This window comes from Sceloporus undulatus, chromosome 1, assembly GCF_019175285.1.
Source record: "Sceloporus undulatus isolate JIND9_A2432 ecotype Alabama chromosome 1, SceUnd_v1.1, whole genome shotgun sequence".
In the NCBI taxonomy this organism is placed as follows: domain Eukaryota; kingdom Metazoa; phylum Chordata; class Lepidosauria; order Squamata; family Phrynosomatidae; genus Sceloporus; species Sceloporus undulatus.
In genome coordinates, this window is record NC_056522.1 from 320,335,756 (window position 1) to 320,356,593 (window position 20,838).

A 20,838-nucleotide genomic window follows, 5' to 3' on the forward strand; every position below is an offset into this window, starting at 1 on the left:
ACTGTTTTCCAAAGAAGCCAGATGTAGTAGCCTTTATGAAGAACTCTAGAAATGGGAATGACAGAGACAAGGTGTTATAAACAGGACTATAAATATTTTACACCACACAAGAGAAGAATTTCATAGTGTATTAAACAACTTGGAGGACTACGTTCTGGAGTTGTAATGACCCTCTCATCTCCAATATAGGTATAAATACATACATATTAGTATGTTAGAGGTTGAATGAAGTGGGCGGGGGGGGGGGGGGGGAGAGAAGAGGGGAAGTTAAGAAAACAACTATGGTACCAGAAATCATAAGTGAACTGCAAGCAATTCCAAATGGACTGACGAAAGCTCTGAACAAAATAATCACAGATACAGTAATATTACAATAGCATGCTTGGAACGTACCATGTTATTGAGCAATACCTTATTGCTTCCTAGATTCTTGAATAGAATCTGAATAACTGATGGTCTAAAACAACAGCAGCAACAAAGTTGCAGGGGGAAAACACAATTTACCTGAATCTATCGGCTTCCAGAAAAGCGGGCAGAGGTTGACATTTCCTGTCCTCAACAAACACCCCAAATCATAAAACATTTGAACTGGAATTGGACTAGAAGCTCCTTCTGTTTGTTTTTTCATAGGCCTAGTACACCCCACAGAGTGTTCCAGAGGTCAAAATTAGCTTCTGGATATTCCAAGTAGGGATGTAAACCATAGTCACAATTTTTTTTCACTCCTAGTGAGAAAATTTGTGCTAACACGTTGTTAAAAAAATCAACCATTGTGAGATTTTTCATATTTCAGGATTACTCTGAAAAAATATGTTTGTGCAAGTTCCCTGACACAAATCAGTGTCTCTGTTTTCTACGGAAATACTTTAATTGCACATTTTTAAAAAATGAAAATGTAAAAAAATAGAAAAATGTGCAAAAACTTATCATCGCACTTAGAAGCGAAAAAAATTTTTCCCTTCATCCTTCATTCTTACCTATGAGAACAAAGTAAGTGAAGATTTACATCTCTGAAGTCGAAGGCTTTCATGGCCGGCATCCATATTTTTTTTTTGGGGTTTTTTTCAGGCTATGTGGCCATGTTCTATAAGAGTTTATTCCTGATGTTTCACTAGCATCTGTGGCTGGCATCTTCAGAGAATGCCAGCCACAGATGCTGGTGAAACGTCAGGAATAAACTCTTATAGAACATGGCCACATAGCTGAAAAACCCACAAAAAACTATATTTACATCTCTACTTCCATGGTTGGCCATCCCAATCTACTGGATCCTTTCCATCAACATTTTCACTGACCTGTTTAGAAGAACTTGAAAAGTATAGTGAGATAGGACTTACCTTTGCAGAAGTTGTAGTAATTCTATTTCAGCAGTGCTTGGTGTTCTATATACTTGAAAATGTTGACCTTAATAATGTTCCACACATTTACGTGCTATCTAGTCTGTAATTTCTGGGCTCTTTCCCTTTCCCAGATCATTTTGAAAAATTGGTGTTCCAGTGTCTGTTACCATAGAGCTAATCTCAGGGACAGTGGGAAAGACATATCTAAATTCAATGTCATACTAATGTACCTCGTCTCTTCGTGACTTCTCTTCTCCCTTCCATCAACCATCCAAGAGGTGTTCCTGTACTTGGCCCTTCCTTCCTTCCCTCCCTCTGTGACTTTCTCACTGGATAAGTATTATTTCAAGCAGTTTAAGCATTGCAGGGGAAGACTTCACTTTTGAGCACTAGACATTCTACCACATTTTAATGCTGTTTTTGGGGTTATGCCACTTTAGATAACAACGTCCGCTCATGCTTCTACCCCTACTAGATGTGCACATGTGGATGTGCAGAGATTTGCATAGTCAAGAGGCACCCAAAGAAAGGAACAATCACTGTAGCAGTTTACTTCAGACAGATGAGACTAAGACAAGAAAGAGGCTCACTCTTTTCTGTTTAGATTGTTTTATGCATCTGTGGGGCAACTGAAGGGAACTGGATGGACTATCAGATTTTAGTGTGTTATTGTGACAGTAACTCCTTCCCATGTGCTACAGACAGAGCTGAAAGTGGAGTCCACTCCCTCAGTGACTAATGACTCCTTTGAAGAAGTGGAGAGGCAAGTACCAACAGTAGCATGTTGAAAACCAGGCAACAAAGCTACTCCTGGTTGCCATCAGCAGCTAATAGTGGAAAGGGGGGGCAATGCAATTTGCAGTAACAGAAGGAAGAAATATAATCATTATCCAGCGGATGCCAGACAGGTCAATGGTTGTTATTGCTCATTCTGCAACCACCAAATATGGCATGTGAGTGGCAGTGGCAACTAGGACCAACAGTGGTCAACCCTGCCTGGGTGGTAAAGTATTCACTCCTCACTGTTCTACATCACTTTGATCTGTTGGAGCTCTTCCCCCATCAGTAATTACTGAAAAAGGAGAACAATAAAACAGAAGAAGCAATTTTTCTGTCTTCAATCCATATGAAACTTCAAAAGGAGTGGGAACTGGGCAGTTTGTGGGCCACATTTGGCTAGTGGAAGCCCTTGGGGCCCTACCAATATTCCCTGCACCAAAACTACCCAGGAAAGTTTTTGTCTGGGGAAAAAAACACTCAGAGGCCAGTTTTGGCTTCAAAATGCTATTTCATAGGGCTACCCTGAAACAGAAAAGGGGAGAATCCAAAAGGTGTGCCCAAAAATGACTGGATATGATGGAATGCTACTTCCAACCACCCAAAATGGTGGCTGTGGTGATGTGGCATGGCCCTCTGTGGTCTAAGAGGAGCTGGACATGTCCCTCCATGACTTGGAGCATGCCCACTCCTGCCCTGAGACTTCTGCAAGGCTGAGCCCTGGCATTTGTCAAAATACACCGTATGTGCCCAAATGAAGGCAAAACAGCATAGCACTCTTACTAAACTATGGAATTACCATCTCCAGAAAATGGCACACTATATATGGAGGTGCTTCTGACCTGTAGCTGACCTCTAGTTCCAAATTCTGTGTTCCTTCCCTCCCTTATCCTCTTTTCCCCCCATACATGGTTTCATCAGTACCTTCTCCTGAGCCAAGAGGAGTGTATCACCTTTCCCCAAGCTGTTATTTTCTCCTCTTTTCCAAACATTCAAGAGAGATCCTGAGATCGAGAAATTATCTCCCATCTGTTCACTCCCCTAAAAATGCATCCATTCCTTAGCCATCCTGGATCATTAAACTATTTTAGCATTCTTTTGTCACATCCCAGACAGTTATCAGATTTTGCTTTAAGACAAACCCCATAAAATAACTCACCCACAGTGGTATGAGTAACTCTCACAACTACAGAACCAAAACAGGATATGTTAACATTCTTACATTTCACAGGATCAGCCACTGGTCCTCCAGGATACCAATGTTCATTTACACTTCTCACACTTTGGAGTCCTTCACAGATGCCTGCTGTCTCTGCTCCATTGAAAGGGAGGTCTCTCTGTGTGTATAAATGTACAGATGAAGCAGGAGCCACATCTATTACTTCTCTTGTGGATCAAGACCATCTTTCTCCTCTTATCACAATGCCCCCCCTCTCTCTCCCACACACACACACACTTACCAGCACCTTTACTGTTAATTCAGCCACTGCTCTTACCCCTCCATCGCATCTTTCAGGTAAATTTTTAAAAAGTGCCAGTTGTATGTTGAAGCATTAAGGAGTTCATTTTTAGCTGTGTTCTTGAAACAATCACACACCACCAAATGAGGTTTTCAAATCCTGCAAGACCTCTTCTCAAGAGAAAGGATTCCTGATTTCACAAAGCAGCTGCCCACCTGCTTACTTCTATTGCTAACAAACTAGTTTTCTCTAACTGTCAACCCTTAAATAGAAATTAATCCCTAGGGAAAATATTTCTCAACTTCTGGGTAAATAGTTCTTTAATGATGCAGCTTAATCCTTTTAAGAATCTTATGCAAACACCATTAACCACAAACAAAAGTGAAGATACTTAAACTCAGCTTCCTTCTTTCATAGTCAGATTAGTTTAGAAGGACATCTGGGGATAGCAGAACTTCTTCCATGGCATGAAATGAGCACTTTGCTTATAATAAATGTCCTTTTAAAGACAAAGTGAAGGTTCTGCTACACAACAACAGGAAGCCAAGACAAAATTGGAAAGAAGTGGGTAAAGAGAGATTTTCACAATAACACCAACATAAAGAGAGAGGTATGCCCCTTATAGCTCTAAGCTGCTTCAGTTATTGTCAAGTACAGTATGACTCCTATATTTGCAGGTTTTACTTCCAAGAACCACATGGATAATAGGGAACCCTATTATTTTTAATGAGACAAATGACTTCTGGCCCAAACACAGAACCATAGTGAAGACCTAGAAATGCCTATATAGAATGCCTATGGGCATTTCTAGGTCCTCCAGCATGTTTCTATGGTATGCTGGGATGAGAGGTTGGCCATAGGATCACACTGGAGTCTCTAGAAATGCCTAGACAAAACATATTATTCTCAAGTAAGTGATACCACAAATACTGAATTCATGGATATTGGGTTGTACTATAAATGCAGGGATGAAGAGTCTATGGCCCTCCAGAGATTGTTGGAGTATAACTCTCACTATACCTGTCTACTGGACATGCTGACTGAGGCTGATGAGAGTTGGAATCCAAAATATCTGGAAGACCACAGGTTCCTTTATCTCTCTTTAAAGAGCTGCCAATAGTCTATGGAATCTGACTTGCCAGGACTTGAACTTAGGCTTTCAGCCTAGTGCCACTCTCAGCTTACTATCAACAAATGGATTAAATGAGCATGGTAGCAAATAAATGCTTTGGCATGTAGAGTCTTATTGTGTCATAGAATATGCTTTTGTGCTTATGGTATCATAGAAGCCACATCAGGTAGCTAGATGAGAAATACAGTGCATCCTCGCCTTACGCGGGGGATCCGTTCCGGATATCGCCGCGTAAGGCAAATTCTGCCTATGCTCGAGCCCCATTGGAAACAATGGGGCTCGTGCGCGGTGGCGCGGCGGCGCGGGCGCGCGCGGGGCACAACGGGCGCGCGCGTGCCCATTCAATTGAATGGGACGCACCGCCCCTTCCGCCCTGTGTGCGCGCCGTGGCTTGAGCGCGTACACTCAAGTCCGCGTATGGCGCGGGCGCACTGTATATTCAGAAAAATAATTGGAAAAGAAAATGTTAAAATCCTCAGAGGGCTGAAAAACAGATTTGGGGAGCTATATGAACATTAGTTTGGATCCCAGTATCTCTTCCCTTGCAAAAAAAAGACTCAGTGGAAGCTTGCACTGGAGGTATTCCATCCATTCCAGATGGTCTCTTGCATCTCTAACATTATTTAAACTGTATAGAGAGTTCTTTTTGTGTAAGTTTTAACTTTTTATGGTTTTTTTTTAAATAGAGATTTCTTTTTATGTAAGTTTTAATTATCTATGGTGTTTTTTTCCTTTTATCTTGTATTCTTTGAAATGGTCTGGAGACTTATTCAATAAAGATGTATGTATATACATCAAGCCATCTCTAACACAGACTGAGGACAGGAATAAAGATCATCAATGGAAGAAAGGATTGTAAAACATTGCTTGCTGCTTTCTTTCTTTTCTAAATCTCTATGTTTCCCTCTCATCTTCCACCAACCCTCTAGTTAAAGGTTTCAATTTTTTCATACCTCCTTCCTCCAAATCTAATCCTGCTTTCTCCATGGCTCTCTGCATGCTGATGCAGCATTTCTGTTCTCTTCCCGAGAGATGGTCATAAAAGTATTGCCTTTTGTCAAACAGATTTTCCCACCACAACAAAGACATGCTTGATATTCTGTCCTTACCTCTTGTCCTGAGTGCAGCTCAGGACAATCAAATTTTGTGGTACATTCATTTCTTTAAGAGCGAGGCATGGTTTTTCATGATCTCTACAAATTAGGATGAGAAGAAATGTGGAGACAGGGTTGAAAATAGCAATGTGTTCCCCCCCCCCTTTTTTTTTCTTTCTTAAATGAAGGACAGCATGTTATTCAATTTTACATCATTTATATGTTTACTATTTGAAAAGTAGCTAACCTAAATAACAGGGTAACAATGCAGCCAGGAGGGATTGGCTATGTGCAATAGTAAAGCATTTTAGATCTTCAGTTCTTGTTTTGCAGGAAATTCACAGAGCCACACAACAAGATATACAGGCAGAGAGTTGCATTAAAATATGTGACTTATAACTCATGTGTAGTTGGCCTCAAACATAGCACAACATTCTCCTTGTGAGGCCAGGTGGCTTGGGATTGCCTTTGCCAGAATTCGGCTGAGAAGCTGCTCCTCCATCTCCTCATTACCTGCTCTTTTTTGAGGAGGAAGGCATCAAAAATCACTATCAGCTCATCTATATGAATGAAGACTAAGTGTTATGGGCTAAAGTGTTATTCAAGACTCTCTTGGGAGGCTAGAAAGACCATTCTGGAAGCACGGCTCATCCAAGAACAATCTGAACAATGGTAATATTGCTCAGTTAGCAGCCCCTAAGCAAGAAATATTGGTTTTGTTACTATTTTCTTTGCTTGGTTCCAACAGGGAAAGGTTCCAACACAGTATGAAGGAGTTTGAATAAAGAACAGCCTGAATTAAATGTACTTGATATGGTTAGAATTATGAAGGGGAAGTTACATTTCCTGCAAAATAATATGAATTTTATGACAAATGGTTAGGTAATTGGTTAAACAAAAGACATGTAAAAAAACCCAACATAAATGCCATAACAGATGAAAATTGAACTGTTTTGATCTGTGAATGATCTTGGATAAATTGACCTCATATTTTAAAGTTGTTGTTGTTGTTTTTAAAAAACCTCTCCAAATAATGAACTGAATATTAAGGATTACCAAATGAGGGAAGGCAAATTTATCCCCCCACTGCTGCTGAAGCTGAAACAAGTCTGGAAAAAAAATCTTCCTGGAGGAAATTCAAGAAGCAATAGGGAGACCTAACCCAAATAAGACTCCAGGGCCAGATGGGTTCTCAAGGGAGTATTATTATAGATACTTACATGCTGTTTTCTAATGACATTCCAACTTGGTCAGACCCCAGAATTATTGTTTTACTGAAATCTTGCAAAGATCAATTGAAAATGAATTCTTATCATCCAGTCTCTTCTCTTTGCAAAAACAGATTTTTTCAGTCTTATTGTGGTCGTTCCGCTGTAAAAGTGTAAGCAACATTATGCATCCTGATCAGTTTGGATATTTTATCTCACAAATATATTGCTGATCAGGTATATAGGCTGTTTGGCATAATTAATTATTGTAAATGAGAGCAACTCCCATTGCCTTTTATATCCCTGTGGTGCATTCACAGCTACATGCCTCACACAGTCCTCTTAATAAGAACTTAATATCAGAAAGGAGGGGACTGAAAGGAGGGGATTATGGTTGACTGCATGAGAAAATGCTTTTGACACAGTATTAAAATCTGTATATTATAATTATGTACCTTCTGTGCTAAAGGTTACTTTATCTGTTATTTATCTATTGGGAAGATTGTTATGGATGATGCTGTAGCCTTTTAAAATATTTGATCATGGCAAATTATGGAAATAACCCAGTTTCCACACCGGGTTATTTCTGAGTGTGAATGGGCCCACACAGTTTATACATCTGAGTTTTATTTCTCCCCTGCCCAGAAGATTACTTTCCAAGAGTTCAGCATTTCATGGTGACCAGACTAAATTTCTGTGCCTAATTTTCGCTTGTTATACAATAATAACTACCATTTTCATATCATGTGAATCAGTGTTGCACAGTTTAATTGTACAGCAACGCTTCACCAGAAATCAACAGTATCCAAACTGATTATGGAATTTACCTCAACTGATATGCATAAACACCCAATTCATGCAAACATTTTTTTTGGAGCCGGAAGGTTTTATCCCTTCCCTACAGCTAACAGAGTCCATAGGCTGGAATGTGTGATCTTTTCAACAACCCCAGGAGTAAGGAGAGAGAGATAGCTAGTTTTTTAAATGAGTTTGCTTCCTGGTGTAAGAAAACATAAATAACATGATCACACAACTTTAGCCTTAAAACAAACACTGCCTTTAAATGTTTTATTTCAAGCATGAATGAGAAAACAGAAACTCATCATGGCCTTAAAAGCCAAATAAAATGTCCTTCCTGATACCAGTTAAGGAATCTTTGAACAGTCTTGATTAATACTGTATTCTTAAAGATTGCTTGAACAAGATTTTCAGTTTCTTTCCATCACATTATATCTTTTTTGTTATTTGCCTTCATATCCCTGCCAACTTAAGCTGACCTTACCCCAAGGGTTTTCTCAGCAAGATAAATTTAGAGGAGATTTCCCATTGCCCTCCTCTCAAACTGAGAGTCTGACATTCCCAAGGTCACCTAGTGGGTTTCTATGGCTTTGTTTTGAAACCTGGTATCTAGGAGTCCTAGACTGGCATCCCTACACTATTCTGGCTTTCATAGACCAGGGTTCGAATCCCAGCTTGGCCACAAAAACCCACTGAGTGACCTTGGGCAAGTCACACTTCTTCAGCCTCAGAGGATGGCAATGGTAAATCCCTTCTGAAGAAACTTACTAAGAAAACCCTACAGTAGGTTTGCTTTAGAGTCGCCATAAGTTGGAAATAACTTGAAGACACCCAACAACAGATCAGAACTCAGTTTCATTACATTCTTGGTAGCAATTAAAAAATCAAGGTCAGAATTATTATTCTCTTACACATGTGGAAATCTATAGAGAGAGCAAAAGTTCCTCCACTCTAGGCTAAGCTCTGGACTTCTCAAAACTCCTCTGTAGGCATCAGACCACTACAACCTTGTTTACTGGAGAATATATGCATTTGTATTTAAGGTGCAGTATATTTTATCAGTGTGGCCTTTCTTCTTCTTCTTTTAGTCTAAAGAATACCTCACGTGTGTACATTTAAGTTGGAAATCTCTGTTTAAAGAATAGATGCAGCTGTATCTTAGAACTTGAGTGTATAACAATAGATTTTGATGTGGTCTTGGTGGAAGTATGCAGTTGTCAATAGGTTGCATACACCCATATTGTGTAGTTGTATAGCACTGCCCCAAAATGAACCACTGCTACACACTGCAATGGATGGGAATTAGTCAGGGTATGTGTGTTATGAATGCTGTTTTGTGAATGCTCACTGCAATATTGAGAACTTAATGTAGTATCTGTAGTTACTGTATTTAAATTTCTTTTGGAAATTTGGTTTGGAATCAATGACAACCTAATGCATGACCACCAACACAACAGAACCTTCTCTTTCAGTCACAACACGAGCTCCAGGATAGGTAGGGGGCAGTTTCATTCTTCCAGAGTGGGTATGGGGGTAGAAGTGAATGTGGGACTGCAGTGAGGGCAGGGGACATTGTCCTCCTTCCAATTCCGCAGAGATTCGTCAGTATCTGCTTGGAATTCTGCCCATTGCTCCAACCTCTGCCCCCAGAACTCTTTGTTTATCACTTTAGGAAAACAGTTAATGTACCTGATTATGTCTTCTTCCAGATACTGCTAGATTTTAAAGTTGTCACAGGACTCTGTTCTGTTACTCAGACCCATGTATTTGTTATACAGTGTGTGTGTGTGTGTGTGTGTGTGTGTGTGTGTGTGTGTGTGTGTGTATATATATATATATATATATATATATATATATATATATATCCTCCTTTCCTCCAACAAGCTGCCTCTTCCCCATAAGCATTTCTAATATATTTGAAGCAAACAATTGATTTTTTTACCTACTACTACAGTGGACTCTTTCCATTTGCAGGAGTTTGGTTCCATCTCCCCTGCGGATGGGGAAAATGCAGTATTATTCAATGGGCAGTAAGGTGTGTGAAGCTGCATCAGTGTGTCTACAGGCACACAGTGCCATTGGCTATTATGTGGCAGGGTAATCCATGGTAGTGCCAATCCATGGATAGTTAGCCCACCGATACAGTGGACTCACTGTATATTTGTTCTGTGTCTTCAAGTCTACTCGGACCTATGGGAACACTATCATGGGGGTTTCTTGGCAAGATTTTTCATGGGAGGCTTGCCACTGCCTTCCTCTAAGGCAGAGAGAATGTTACTTGCTCAAGGTCATCCAGACGGGTTTCCATGGATCAGTGAGGATTTGAACTCTGGTCTTCTGTAATCATATTCCAACACTCAGACTGCTGCACCACACTCGCTCTCCTTATTTAGTTATTTATAGTTTCTTAAAAAGACAAACACAGGCCAGAAATAATATGGGTTTTGCATATAGCTGTCTTACAGTTCACTCAGGAAGACCATGGCAAAAGATTGCATAATATAAACATTGTATTAGACTGGATAATTTATTCAGGATTTCTCTCTAAACTGAAAATTATCAGAATATTCAGTTAACACAAGGCACTATGAGGAGCCAAATGATTGTCATATTCTGTTTCCTAAATGGGTGACCTGTTTACAAGTTTGTGAAAATGGGAGGCAGACGTTAATTGCTTTGAATTAGGACTAGGCAACTTTGGCTTTCACTCTCATTAGCTCTACACAATAACCAATGGATTGTACTGCAATTTGAATCCATTGCTCCAGGTCCTGTTCTCTGGAGCTGCAGAAAATAAACTTGCTCTTTCAGTATGACACCCTTTCAAATATTTAAATAGGGCTATCACCACTTAACCATCTCTTCTCCCAGCTAGATAAACACAGCTCCCTGTTGCTCCTCATAGGGCATGGTTTCCAGACCTTTTGCCATTTTGCTTGCCTCCCCATAACATGCCCCAGCTTGTCAACATCCTATTTGAATTGTAGTGCCCATAACTGAACAAAGTATTCCAGGTGAGGCCTGACCAAAGCAGAATAAAGTGGCACTATTACTTCCCTTGATCTAGACACTATACATCTATTGATGCAGTGTAGAATCGCATTGGCATTTTTAGCTGCCGCATCATGCTGTTGACTCATGTTCAACTTGTGGTCTACTAGGACTCCTAGATCCCTTTCACATATACTGTTGTCAAGCTAGGTGTCCCCATCCTATATCTTGCATTTCAGTTTGTTAGTTTTGGTGAAGCTTTCTAATCTATTAAGGTCATTTTGAATTTTGTTCCTGTCCTTTAGCATTATTAGCTACCCCTCCTAATTTGGTGTCATCTGCAAATTTCATAAGCATGCCCTCTCTTTTTTTCATCCAAGTGATAGATAAATCATTCCTTTTAAATTCAACAAGAGGAATAATTTGTCTGGCCCTTCCTTGCAGGTAACCAAATGAAGAGTGAGTCAAAGTACAGAGTTGTGTAGCTGAAGAGAATAGAATGAACTCCATGTTTTTGGTGTCTAGAGCACCTTATAACGAAAGGATTCATCATAAGCAGTTTTATTAAAACGAACCAAAGTTTATTTATAGAAGTCTATACATTTGAAACAAATGCTGCCAAGACATCAATGAATTAAAGCAAATAAACCCATCCCTCCCAATGAGCCTGTGTTGTCTTAACTCACTGTCACATGCACTTAAAGAGGAGAAAATGTTACATCTTCATACACAATTAGTTCCATAGCTATTTGAGAAAAATTACTTCCCCAATGCATTATTCTCAGTGAAAAACCAGACAGTGGACAAAAACTTGTCCATCACTTCTGCTAATAGCAAAATCTCTTGCTTGGTAAACAGAAAACGCATGAGAGCTATCTGTTGCTTTTGTCCATAACAGGCTCCCACCTTATTTAATCATCTCCTCCAACCCAATCAGAAAGGGGGAAACATACATTATTTACAATTTAAGGACGTTTTCAGTACTTTGATTATGAAGTTCAGTATCAGGATGTGTACCTCTGTTGCAAAATCCTGTTGTAGCCTGCCATGATATAATTACAGTAGGTGGAATCATTAGAACATTAGTTTAAACTCTGCTTACTCTTTTCTTGTTCCTATATCACAACTTTGTAGAAACTGGTGGCCAATCAAAACTCTAAAAGAGTTTTATGGTTATATCTTGCTACATCAGAAATGTTGGTATTGGAGAAACTGGCCCCTACAGATTAAGTTGCTGGCAAAAATCAGGTGATAGAGATGCATATCAACAAAGGATATCATGATGGCTCCCAAACAGCTATACACTGGCAGATTCTAGAAATCCACTTAAAAAAAAAAAAAAACGTTACAAGTACATATGTAAATCAAAGTCCACAAGAGCTTGAGAAAAGTAGCTAGAGAAAAAAAAAAGTCAGGAAAATGAATGATTACACATTTGCAAAACAGTCCACAAAGCTGTGGACTATCTTGTAAATGAAGCCACATAGTTCACACAACTTGAGAAGAACCCACTCCAGGAGAAGAACCACATTTTCCCCCCTTCATTTCATCAGGTTTTTCCACAGTTACATGTCTCCCTATTCTTAAATAAGGAATAAAGGAAGAAATAGGATTAAAGCATCAAGAAGGATCCCACAGATCACAGCTACAAAACTCAAACTTCTATTAAGATGTTAAGCAAAGATTTTGTGGGCCTGCTTTAAAAATAAAAATAAAAAATTCTCCTGAACCCAGAGTCAGCACTTTCCAGCACCAACATTAGAGTGACCTGGTGTGTTACAGATGTATGCAGTTTTTAGTTCATTATAATCCACTCTCGTTCATTGTTAAGAACTCTTCAATAAAATGTCATTTATTTACACTTTGATCTTTACACCTGAGTGATTATCAAGCAGTCGTCTTGTTCCTATTCAAATATTTCATACATACAATCCTTGTGCTAGAGTTCCACTGCACATATTGTACCAGTTATATATAGGTTAAACAACTGTCCTTTTATGGTTTGTTATTTCTACTGTATCCTTCCCATTTGGAAAATAAGATTTCATAAAGTTAAAATTAAAATGGAGCAAATAATAATAAAAAGTTAAGAATGGAAAAAATGAGGTGACAATGTGGCAGAACAAAATAAGGTATGATTTTATAGGGTTTTCTTGTTTTTTGTTGGTTTTTTGACACAGGGAAGAAAGAACTAAGTAACAGTCAGGGAGGATGAACTGCTCTTACCTACCTGTAAGCAGGGAATTCAAGAGCATGAATCTTACTGCTTTACAAAGCCATGTAGAAGAGGCAAGTGATTTTTATAAGATGAAACAGAGAAATGCAAGGTTACATAGTTACTGTCAGCCAGGCATTGTTCTTTAAAAAAAACAAACAAAAAAAAACATTTACTAAATTGCCCCTGCTGTTTCAGATGCTCAAATGTAGCTGATAGAAATTCAAGACAGCTTTAAAGAACTGTGACAGACAGATACAAATTTACTGCAGGTTAAAAATGATAAAAAAACTACCTGGAAAAATTGTCACAACCCACCCACCCCCACAAAATGTACACTTTCAACTAAACCAGTTTGTAAATATGTCCTTCTCCAGAGCCAGGAGTCAGGATAGGACAAGAAGAGGGGGGAAAGTGCAGGTGACCTTCACAAGAGGTCTTGTGCCACTGTTTTAACTTGCCTTGCTTGTGGTGGTGAGACAGCTAAGTGCTTCTGCCACCAAGAGGTTCCTGCAGAAATCCAGACTCCAGGTTAACACTGAATACACACAGCCAAAACCAAACAGCTGCATTAAAAAAACACCCCCCTCTAAAAACAGCACAGATCCATATTTGTGGGGGGGCAGGAAGAAAGGGCAAAAAGGGAGGTATATACAGTAAAGAGTCAATGGTTTATATTACAAATGGCTGGCAATTTTTAAAGAGTCTTTCCCCAGCTCTAGTGCTGCTCCAACCCAGAAGATCAAACTGAAGAGGGAGGGGTAAAATAGAGGGTAGGACATCATGTAGCATGCAGGATCAGAAGCAGCTGAGATGGGGGAGGCTCAAATTAGCCCCCGCCTTTTCTTGTAGTCCTCCAGGTTCAGTGACCGCCGAGGGGCGCCATCTTTTGCTGGGGGAGCCTTGGAGGTGATAGCCAGTGTTTTGGACTCTGTTGGAAGAAAAGGCACATAGACACATGATTATAGCTCAGCAGGTTCACTGCCCCCTTCATACAACTAAGCTTAAGGCAAGATGTTACTTCTGCAAGCCTTCTACAGAGGATCACCCTGATCACAAATACAGTGCCATAACATAAGAAAAAAAAAAAATAGAAACATAGCAGAAGTCAGGTCTAGGGAAGAAGTCTCTACTTTCTGCAGTTCAGTGGACTTTCTATGACACAGTTGCAAATAAAGGCAATAAAGGAGTGAGAAACAATAGAAACATAGCAGAAGTCAGATCTAGGAGGAAATCTCTACTTTCTGCAGTTCAGTGGACTTTCTATGACACAGTTGTAAGAAAGGCAATAAAGGAGTGAGAAAGATAACTCTTCAGATGTTGCTAGCAACAGGATCTCAGACAATGTTAGAATGCAGCTCTCATCAATCCTAGCAACTACAGCATATTGCAGCCTCTACTAATTTCAGGCTCATGTATTTAACTCAGGATTAGAAGCCAACTGTAGCCTAATTTTCTAATTGTTGATGTTCCATCCACACATTTTGGGACTTTGCTAAGAAAAAAAAGAGCAACATTACAGAAGACAGACAGGTTGCATACCTGTAGAGTGATCTTGTAGCATCTTTGAGACTAACTGAAAGAAAGAAATAGGCAGCACGAGCTTTTGACGCATTTGGTGGAGTGGAAGCCAGGCATAGACATATATATGCCATTATTACAAATCCTTTGTGTATGGAAATGAAGTTGTAGGTTCAGTTTTAACGATGGTCGTTAGTGCACAAAGGCACAGGAAACAAGCCTTTGTACATGGAGATGAACTGGCAGATCCAGTTTGGCAGTGGGACTAGCCTATGGTGAGGAGAACAGATGAATGTAGGGGTCATGAGCATGAGGGTCAGATAGTGTTGAAATGTGTGTAGTGAGTCAGGAAACCAATGTCTTTGATCAACCCATTGCTGATGGACTCAAATTCTGTGGATGAACTCAAATTCTGATGTTTGTTTTTCCAATCTACCTTTATAATTCTTTTGTTCAAGGATCATTGTTCTGAGGTCTGAGATGGAATGTTCACGGAGACTGATACCTTTTTTTGTGTATTCCCATTCCTAATGTCTGATTTATGTCCACTTATCCTCTGACACAGGGACTGACCTGTTTGCCCAGTGTAGAGTGCTGAAGAGCACTGCTGACACAGTATAGCATAAATCAAGTTGGAGGATGAGCACATGAAAGCCCCCCCCCAAAATACTGTGGGTGATTTTATTAGGTCTTGTGATGACATTTCCTGGATAAACATGTGAGCAGAGTTGGCATCAGATAGCTTAGTACCTGTGTTGCAATCTGTGTTGTGTGTTGCCCTGTAGAGTACCAGTTTGAGGTTTGGTGGCTGTCTGTAGACGAGCAAAAGTCTGCCACCAAGAACCCTTGAAAGAGTAGCATTATTGTCCAGAATGGGTTGTAGTTCACTGATGATGCGCCTGAGTGGTTCCAGTTGGGAGATGTATATGCCCACTAGTGGGGTTCTTGTTGTTTTCCCTCTTCAATGTGTTCTGTAATAGATCGGTTCTGGGTATACGTCTTGCCTTATTTCATTTAAATACACAAAGGATTTGTCATTCAAACTGACATCCTCACATATCAATGGCATATATATGTCTATGCCTGGCTTCCACTACACCAAATGCATTTGAGGAAGTAGACACTGAAGTCTACAAAAGTTAATGCTGCCCATTTCTTTTTCAATTAGTCTCAAAGATGCTACAAGATCTCTCTCCATACTGATTCCAAAGACTAACACGGCTATATCTTTGAATTCTACCACTATGGTTGCATACCTGTAACTGTAGTTCCTTGAGTGGTCATCTGTGCATTTACTCAAATGGGTTTATCATGCATCTGTACAGTGCAACATGCAGAGGCAGGATAACCCCATTTGTATGAAGAGAGCATGAAGAAGAAACTCATATTTTCTAACTTTTAAAAAATCTTCACATTTAAATCTCTGAGCAGAAGTACCTACCTGAGCTAGGAACTTGGAGATCAATCTTTACATCAAAATCATGCACTTTGAAAAGATCCTCTGAGAGGTCACTGGCTGATTTTGAATTCATATCTTTGTCTTTACCCTGACTCTAAAAAAGAAGACATTATCAAGAAACAATCAAAGTAATGCAGGTGAAATAAAAACCAGATGAGAAATCACATTTTATAGCAATTGTGTTGTAATGTTTAGATAATTATTATTTATTATTTATTAACCTTTATTTATAAAGCGCTGTAAGTTTACACAGCGCTGTACATAAATTTTTTAATTTTTTTTAGTCAGACGGTTCCCTGCCCTCAGGCTTACAATCTAAAAGACACGACACAAAAGGAGAAGGGAGTGGTGGTGGGGAATAGGATCAGGTCCAGCAGATCTTTTCCACCTCCGAGGCCTGGACCAAGGCAGATGGACTGGAGGAAGGGCTTGGCTTCTTGATGGATGGTTAGAAGGAGGCTTCCTGGGTCAGAGAGGGGCTCACCTCTGGGAATGCTTCTCTAAACAATATAGTCTTTAATTCAGTTTTGAAACTGGGCAGAGAAGTGATGAGGTGTGCATGTGGGGGAAGAAGGTTCCAGGAGTAAGGGGCAGCAAGCGAGAAGGGACGAATTCGGGAGGGGGCAGTGGTAGTCCTACATTGTGACAGGAGACCCTGACTACCAGAGCGGAGGGTGCGAGTAGGAATGTAAGGAGAAAGAAGGTCAGATAAGTAAGGAGGGGCCAACCCATGGAGGGCTTTGAAAGTCAGTAACAAAAGCTTGTACCGGATGCGAAAGGGGAAGGGGAGCCAATGAAGGGAGGAGAAAAGAGGAGAAACATGGTCAAAGCGGCGAGCAGATGTGACAATACGGGCAGCTGAATACTGGACAGATATTAAAGGATGGAGGTGTGAAAGAGGAAGCCCTGTTAGAAGGAGGTTACAATAATCTAGTCGCGAAACCACTAGGGCATGGACTAGAGTCTTGGCAGTAGAGATTGAGAGGAATGGACGGATCTTGGCAATGTTGTGGAGAAAGAATCTACAGGTCTTGGCGGTGGCCTGGATCTGGGGAATAAATGACAGAGAAGAGTCAAAAATGAAGCCAAGACTGCGGGCTTGATGAACCGGTTGAATAGAAGTGTCGTCGACAGAAACAGAAAAGGAATAATGAAGGGTGGGTTTAGGTGGAAAGATGAGAAGCTCAGTCTTAGACATGTTGAGCTTCAAGCGCCGAAGCCGCATCCACTGAGAGATGGCAGTCAGACAAGAAGAAACTTGCTGTTCAAGCCCTGTGGAAAGGTCAGGGGTGGAGAGATACAGCTGAGTGTCGTCGGCATACAAATGATAGGAGAAACCAAAAGAACTGATGAGTTTACCTAGAGACAGTGTGTATAGAGAGAACAGAAGGGGACCCAAGACAGAGCCCTGGGGAACTCCAACAGATAGCGGAACAGAGGATGAAGTCTGACCACCTGTGACCACTGCAAAAGATCTATCTGACAAGTAAGATTTAAACCAGTCGAGAGCAGAGTCGGCGAACCCAAGGTCAGAAAGTAAATCAACCAGGAGACAGTGATCAACAGTGTCAAAGGCTGCAGACAAATCGAGAAGAATGAGAATAGAGTAGAGGCCGTTAGCCTTGGCCCGCAAGAGATCATTTGAGATCTTGGTGAGGGCTGTCTCTGTAGAGTGCCGTGGGCGGAAGCCAGATTGGAAGGGGTCTAGGATGGAGTTGGCTTCAAGAAACTTAATACAGCGAGAATAAACGACCCGTTCTAGGACCTTAGAAAGAAAAGGAAGAAGAGAAATTGGACGATAGCTAGACAAAGAAGAGGGGTCGAGAGAGGGTTTCTTCAGAATTGGGGAAACGAGAGCATGTTTGAAGTCAGAAGGGAAGGAACCCAAAGAGAGAGAGAGAGATTAAAGATATAGAGGAGCGAGGGCAGAAGAGATGGGGCTATAGAGATTAGGAGACGGGAGGGAATAGGATCAAGAGAACAGGTAGTAGGTTTGGAAGAATTTAGCAGCTTAGAGAGTTCATCCAGAGAAACAGGGGGAAACACAGAGAGTTTATTAGTAGAAGGTACCAGGAGGTTAGTGGTAGGGGGCAAGTCGGGAGGAACTATTTCAGATCAAATAGTAGTGACTTTTGTGATGAAGTAGTTGGCGAAGTCAGTGGGGGAAAAAGATGAGAAGACAGGGGGAGAGGAAGGTTTGAGTAGGGTATTGAAGCAGGAGAACAAACGCTGCGGACGCCTCTCATTAGCGCAGATCAGTGATTTAAAATAGTTCTGTTTTGCCATAAACAGAGCGCGTGAAAAAGATAAAAGGATGAATTTATAATGAATGAAATCGGCCGGTTCCCTAGACTTTTTCCAAAGACGTTCAGCCGCTCGAGAGCAGGACCGGAGGTACCTGATAGTGGGAGTGAGCCAGGGCTGAGGCCTAGTCATGGGGGAAGACACACGTACAGATACAGGAGCAAAGCTGTCAAGAGTTGAAGAAAGAGTGGAATTAAATAAAGACATTGCTGAATCAGCAGAGTCCCCAAGATCAAGAGAAGAGAGAGATGAATTCAAAGTCTGACTGAGATGGTCAGAGTTAACAGACTGAAGGTCGCGGAAATGGCGCTGGACAGTACGACGAGGAGGTGGGATATAAGTAAGAGTAAAAGAAATTAAATGATGGTCAGACAATGGAAAATCAGATGCCAGGTAGTCGGAAATGACACACTTAGCAGCAAGAATTAGGTTGAGACAGTGACCAGAGGAATGGGTTGAGGAGTTAGAATGAGGCTGAAGGCCAAAAGAAGCAAACAGGGATCTAAGGCGAGATGAAGAAGGATTGTTGGGATTGTCAAGGTGAATATTAAAGTCACCTAGGATTAGAGAAGGGACTGTATCAGATAGAAAAAATGTCAGCCAAGATTCAAAGTCAGATAGGAATTGGGTAGCAGAACCAGGAGGGCGATAGATGACAGCAACCCGGAGCTGTAAAGGAAAAAAGAGTCGAATACAGTGAGACTCGAATGAAGAGAAACAATAGCTGGGGGGGGAGGGAAGAGAGAACTTGAAACTGGCAGGAATTGGACAATAGTATACCGACCCCTCCTCCTCGACCCTCAGGGCGGCTTGTGTGAGTGAATGAGAGACCGCCAAAAGAAAGGGCAGCGGAGGAAGCAGTATCATGGGCCGGGAGCCAGGTTTCAGTAAGAGCGAGAAGGTTAAATGATCTAGAGAGAAAAAGATCATGGACAGCAGTCGCTTTCGGAGCAACAGAGCGACAGTTCCAGAGTGAACAGAGGAATGGAAGCTGGGAGATAGGAAGAGGTCGAATGGGGATCAAGTTAGGAGAGATGCGTGGAGCCATGGGAGGAAAGGATTTAGTAAGCGATAATCAAAAGAAGAAAATATAACAATGACAAAAGTAGCAATATAATAGCCAACTGTACTTGGTAATATTGCCTAAGTATCACAAGGCACAAGGGATTTAATAGAGAAGGAAGGGGTGGGATTGGAAGCCTTTGCTCAAGGTCCCAGCTGCTGAGAGTGATGGAAGGAGAGATGGCTGATGGATGCAGGGAAGGAAAGCTCTATCCTTTGAAGCAGGCCCGATAGATCTGACTCAATCTTCAGATGGATGTAGGAATGGGAGGTCCTTTCCCTTGAGGGAGGCCTAGTGGATGAAAGTCACTCCTCAGATGGATGTAGGAAAGAGAGGCCCTTTAGGCTGAGGGAGGCCTGGTGGATGAAAGTCACTCCTCAGATGGCTGCAGGGAGGACGGTCTAGAGGCAGTTGAAGGTGTTAATGGCTCTCTCGTCCTGAGGAAGGTTCCACTGCAGGGAGGGAGGACGGTCAAGAGGCAGTTGAAGGTGTTAATGGCTCTATCGTCCTGAGGAAGGTTCCACCGCAGGCAGGGAGGACGGTCTAGAGGCAGTTGAATGTTAAGGCTCTCTCGTCCTGAGGAAGGTTCCACTGCAGGAGGAGGACGGTCTAGAGGCAGTTGGAGGTGTTAATGGCTCTCTCGTCCTGCGGAAGGTTCCACTGCAGGGAGGGAGGACGGTTCGAGAGGCAGGGGTAGGCAACCTGCGGCCGCGGCCGGATGGCGGCCCGGCGATGCCTTGGGACCGGCCCCAGCCCGGTCCTGCCGCCGATTGCCGCCGGGGCCTTTGGGGGCATTGTCTATAGAAGCCTCAGAAACATGCACTATATTTACATTTTTTAAAAAATCAGCAAATTTTTTCGCGTGTCCCTTTTTTAAAAAAAGTGTCTCCATTTGAAATTTTGTCCTACGTTTGTCCTGGTTTATTTATATATTGAATTTTTTAAAAAAATATTAATTAGTTATTTTTGGCTTCGGCCCCCCAGTTGTCTGAGGGACAGCAACCTGGCCCCCGGCTCAAAAAGATTGCCTACCCCTGGCTAGAGGCAGTTGTGCGAGGTTTTAATGGCCTCTCTCGTCCTGAGGAAGGTTCCACGGCAGGGAGGGAGGACGGTCTAGAGGCAGTTGGAGGTGTAATGGCTCTCTCGTCCTGAGGAAGGTTCCACTGCAGGGAGGGAGGACGGTCTAGAGGCAGTTGGAGGTGTTATGGCCTCTCCTCGTCCTGAGAAGGTTCCACTGCAGGGAGGGAGGACGGTCTAGGAGCAGTTGGAGGTGTTAATGGCTCTCTCGTGCCTGAGGAAGGTTCCACTGCAGGGAGGGAGGACGGTCTAGAGGCAGTTGAGGTGTAATGGCCTCTCGTCCTGAGGAAGGTTTCACTGCAGGGAGGGAGGACGGTCTGAGAGGCAGTTGGAGGTGTTAATGGCTCTCTCGTCCTGAGGAAGGTTCCACTGCAGGGAGGGAGGACGGTCTAGAGGCAG

The 20,838-nt window shown here is 41.7% G+C and overlaps 1 protein-coding gene across 2 annotated transcripts in view; it reads right to left on the bottom strand.

Moving 5' to 3' along the window:
* Nucleotides 1–11,359: 11,359 nt before the first annotated feature.
* The window catches only part of RTF1 (RTF1 homolog, Paf1/RNA polymerase II complex component), a 47,963-nt gene continuing 38,484 nt past the window's right edge, over nt 11,360–20,838 (bottom strand). For both annotated transcript variants that reach the window (XM_042451990.1, XM_042451980.1), the window contains exons 17-18: nt 15,978–16,089; nt 11,360–13,946 (exon numbers count right to left, since the gene is read on the bottom strand). In XM_042451990.1, coding sequence (XP_042307924.1) covers nt 13,840–13,946; nt 15,978–16,089 — 219 coding nt within the window. In that variant the 3' untranslated portion in view covers nt 11,360–13,839. The remainder of the gene's footprint in view (nt 13,947–15,977; nt 16,090–20,838) is intronic.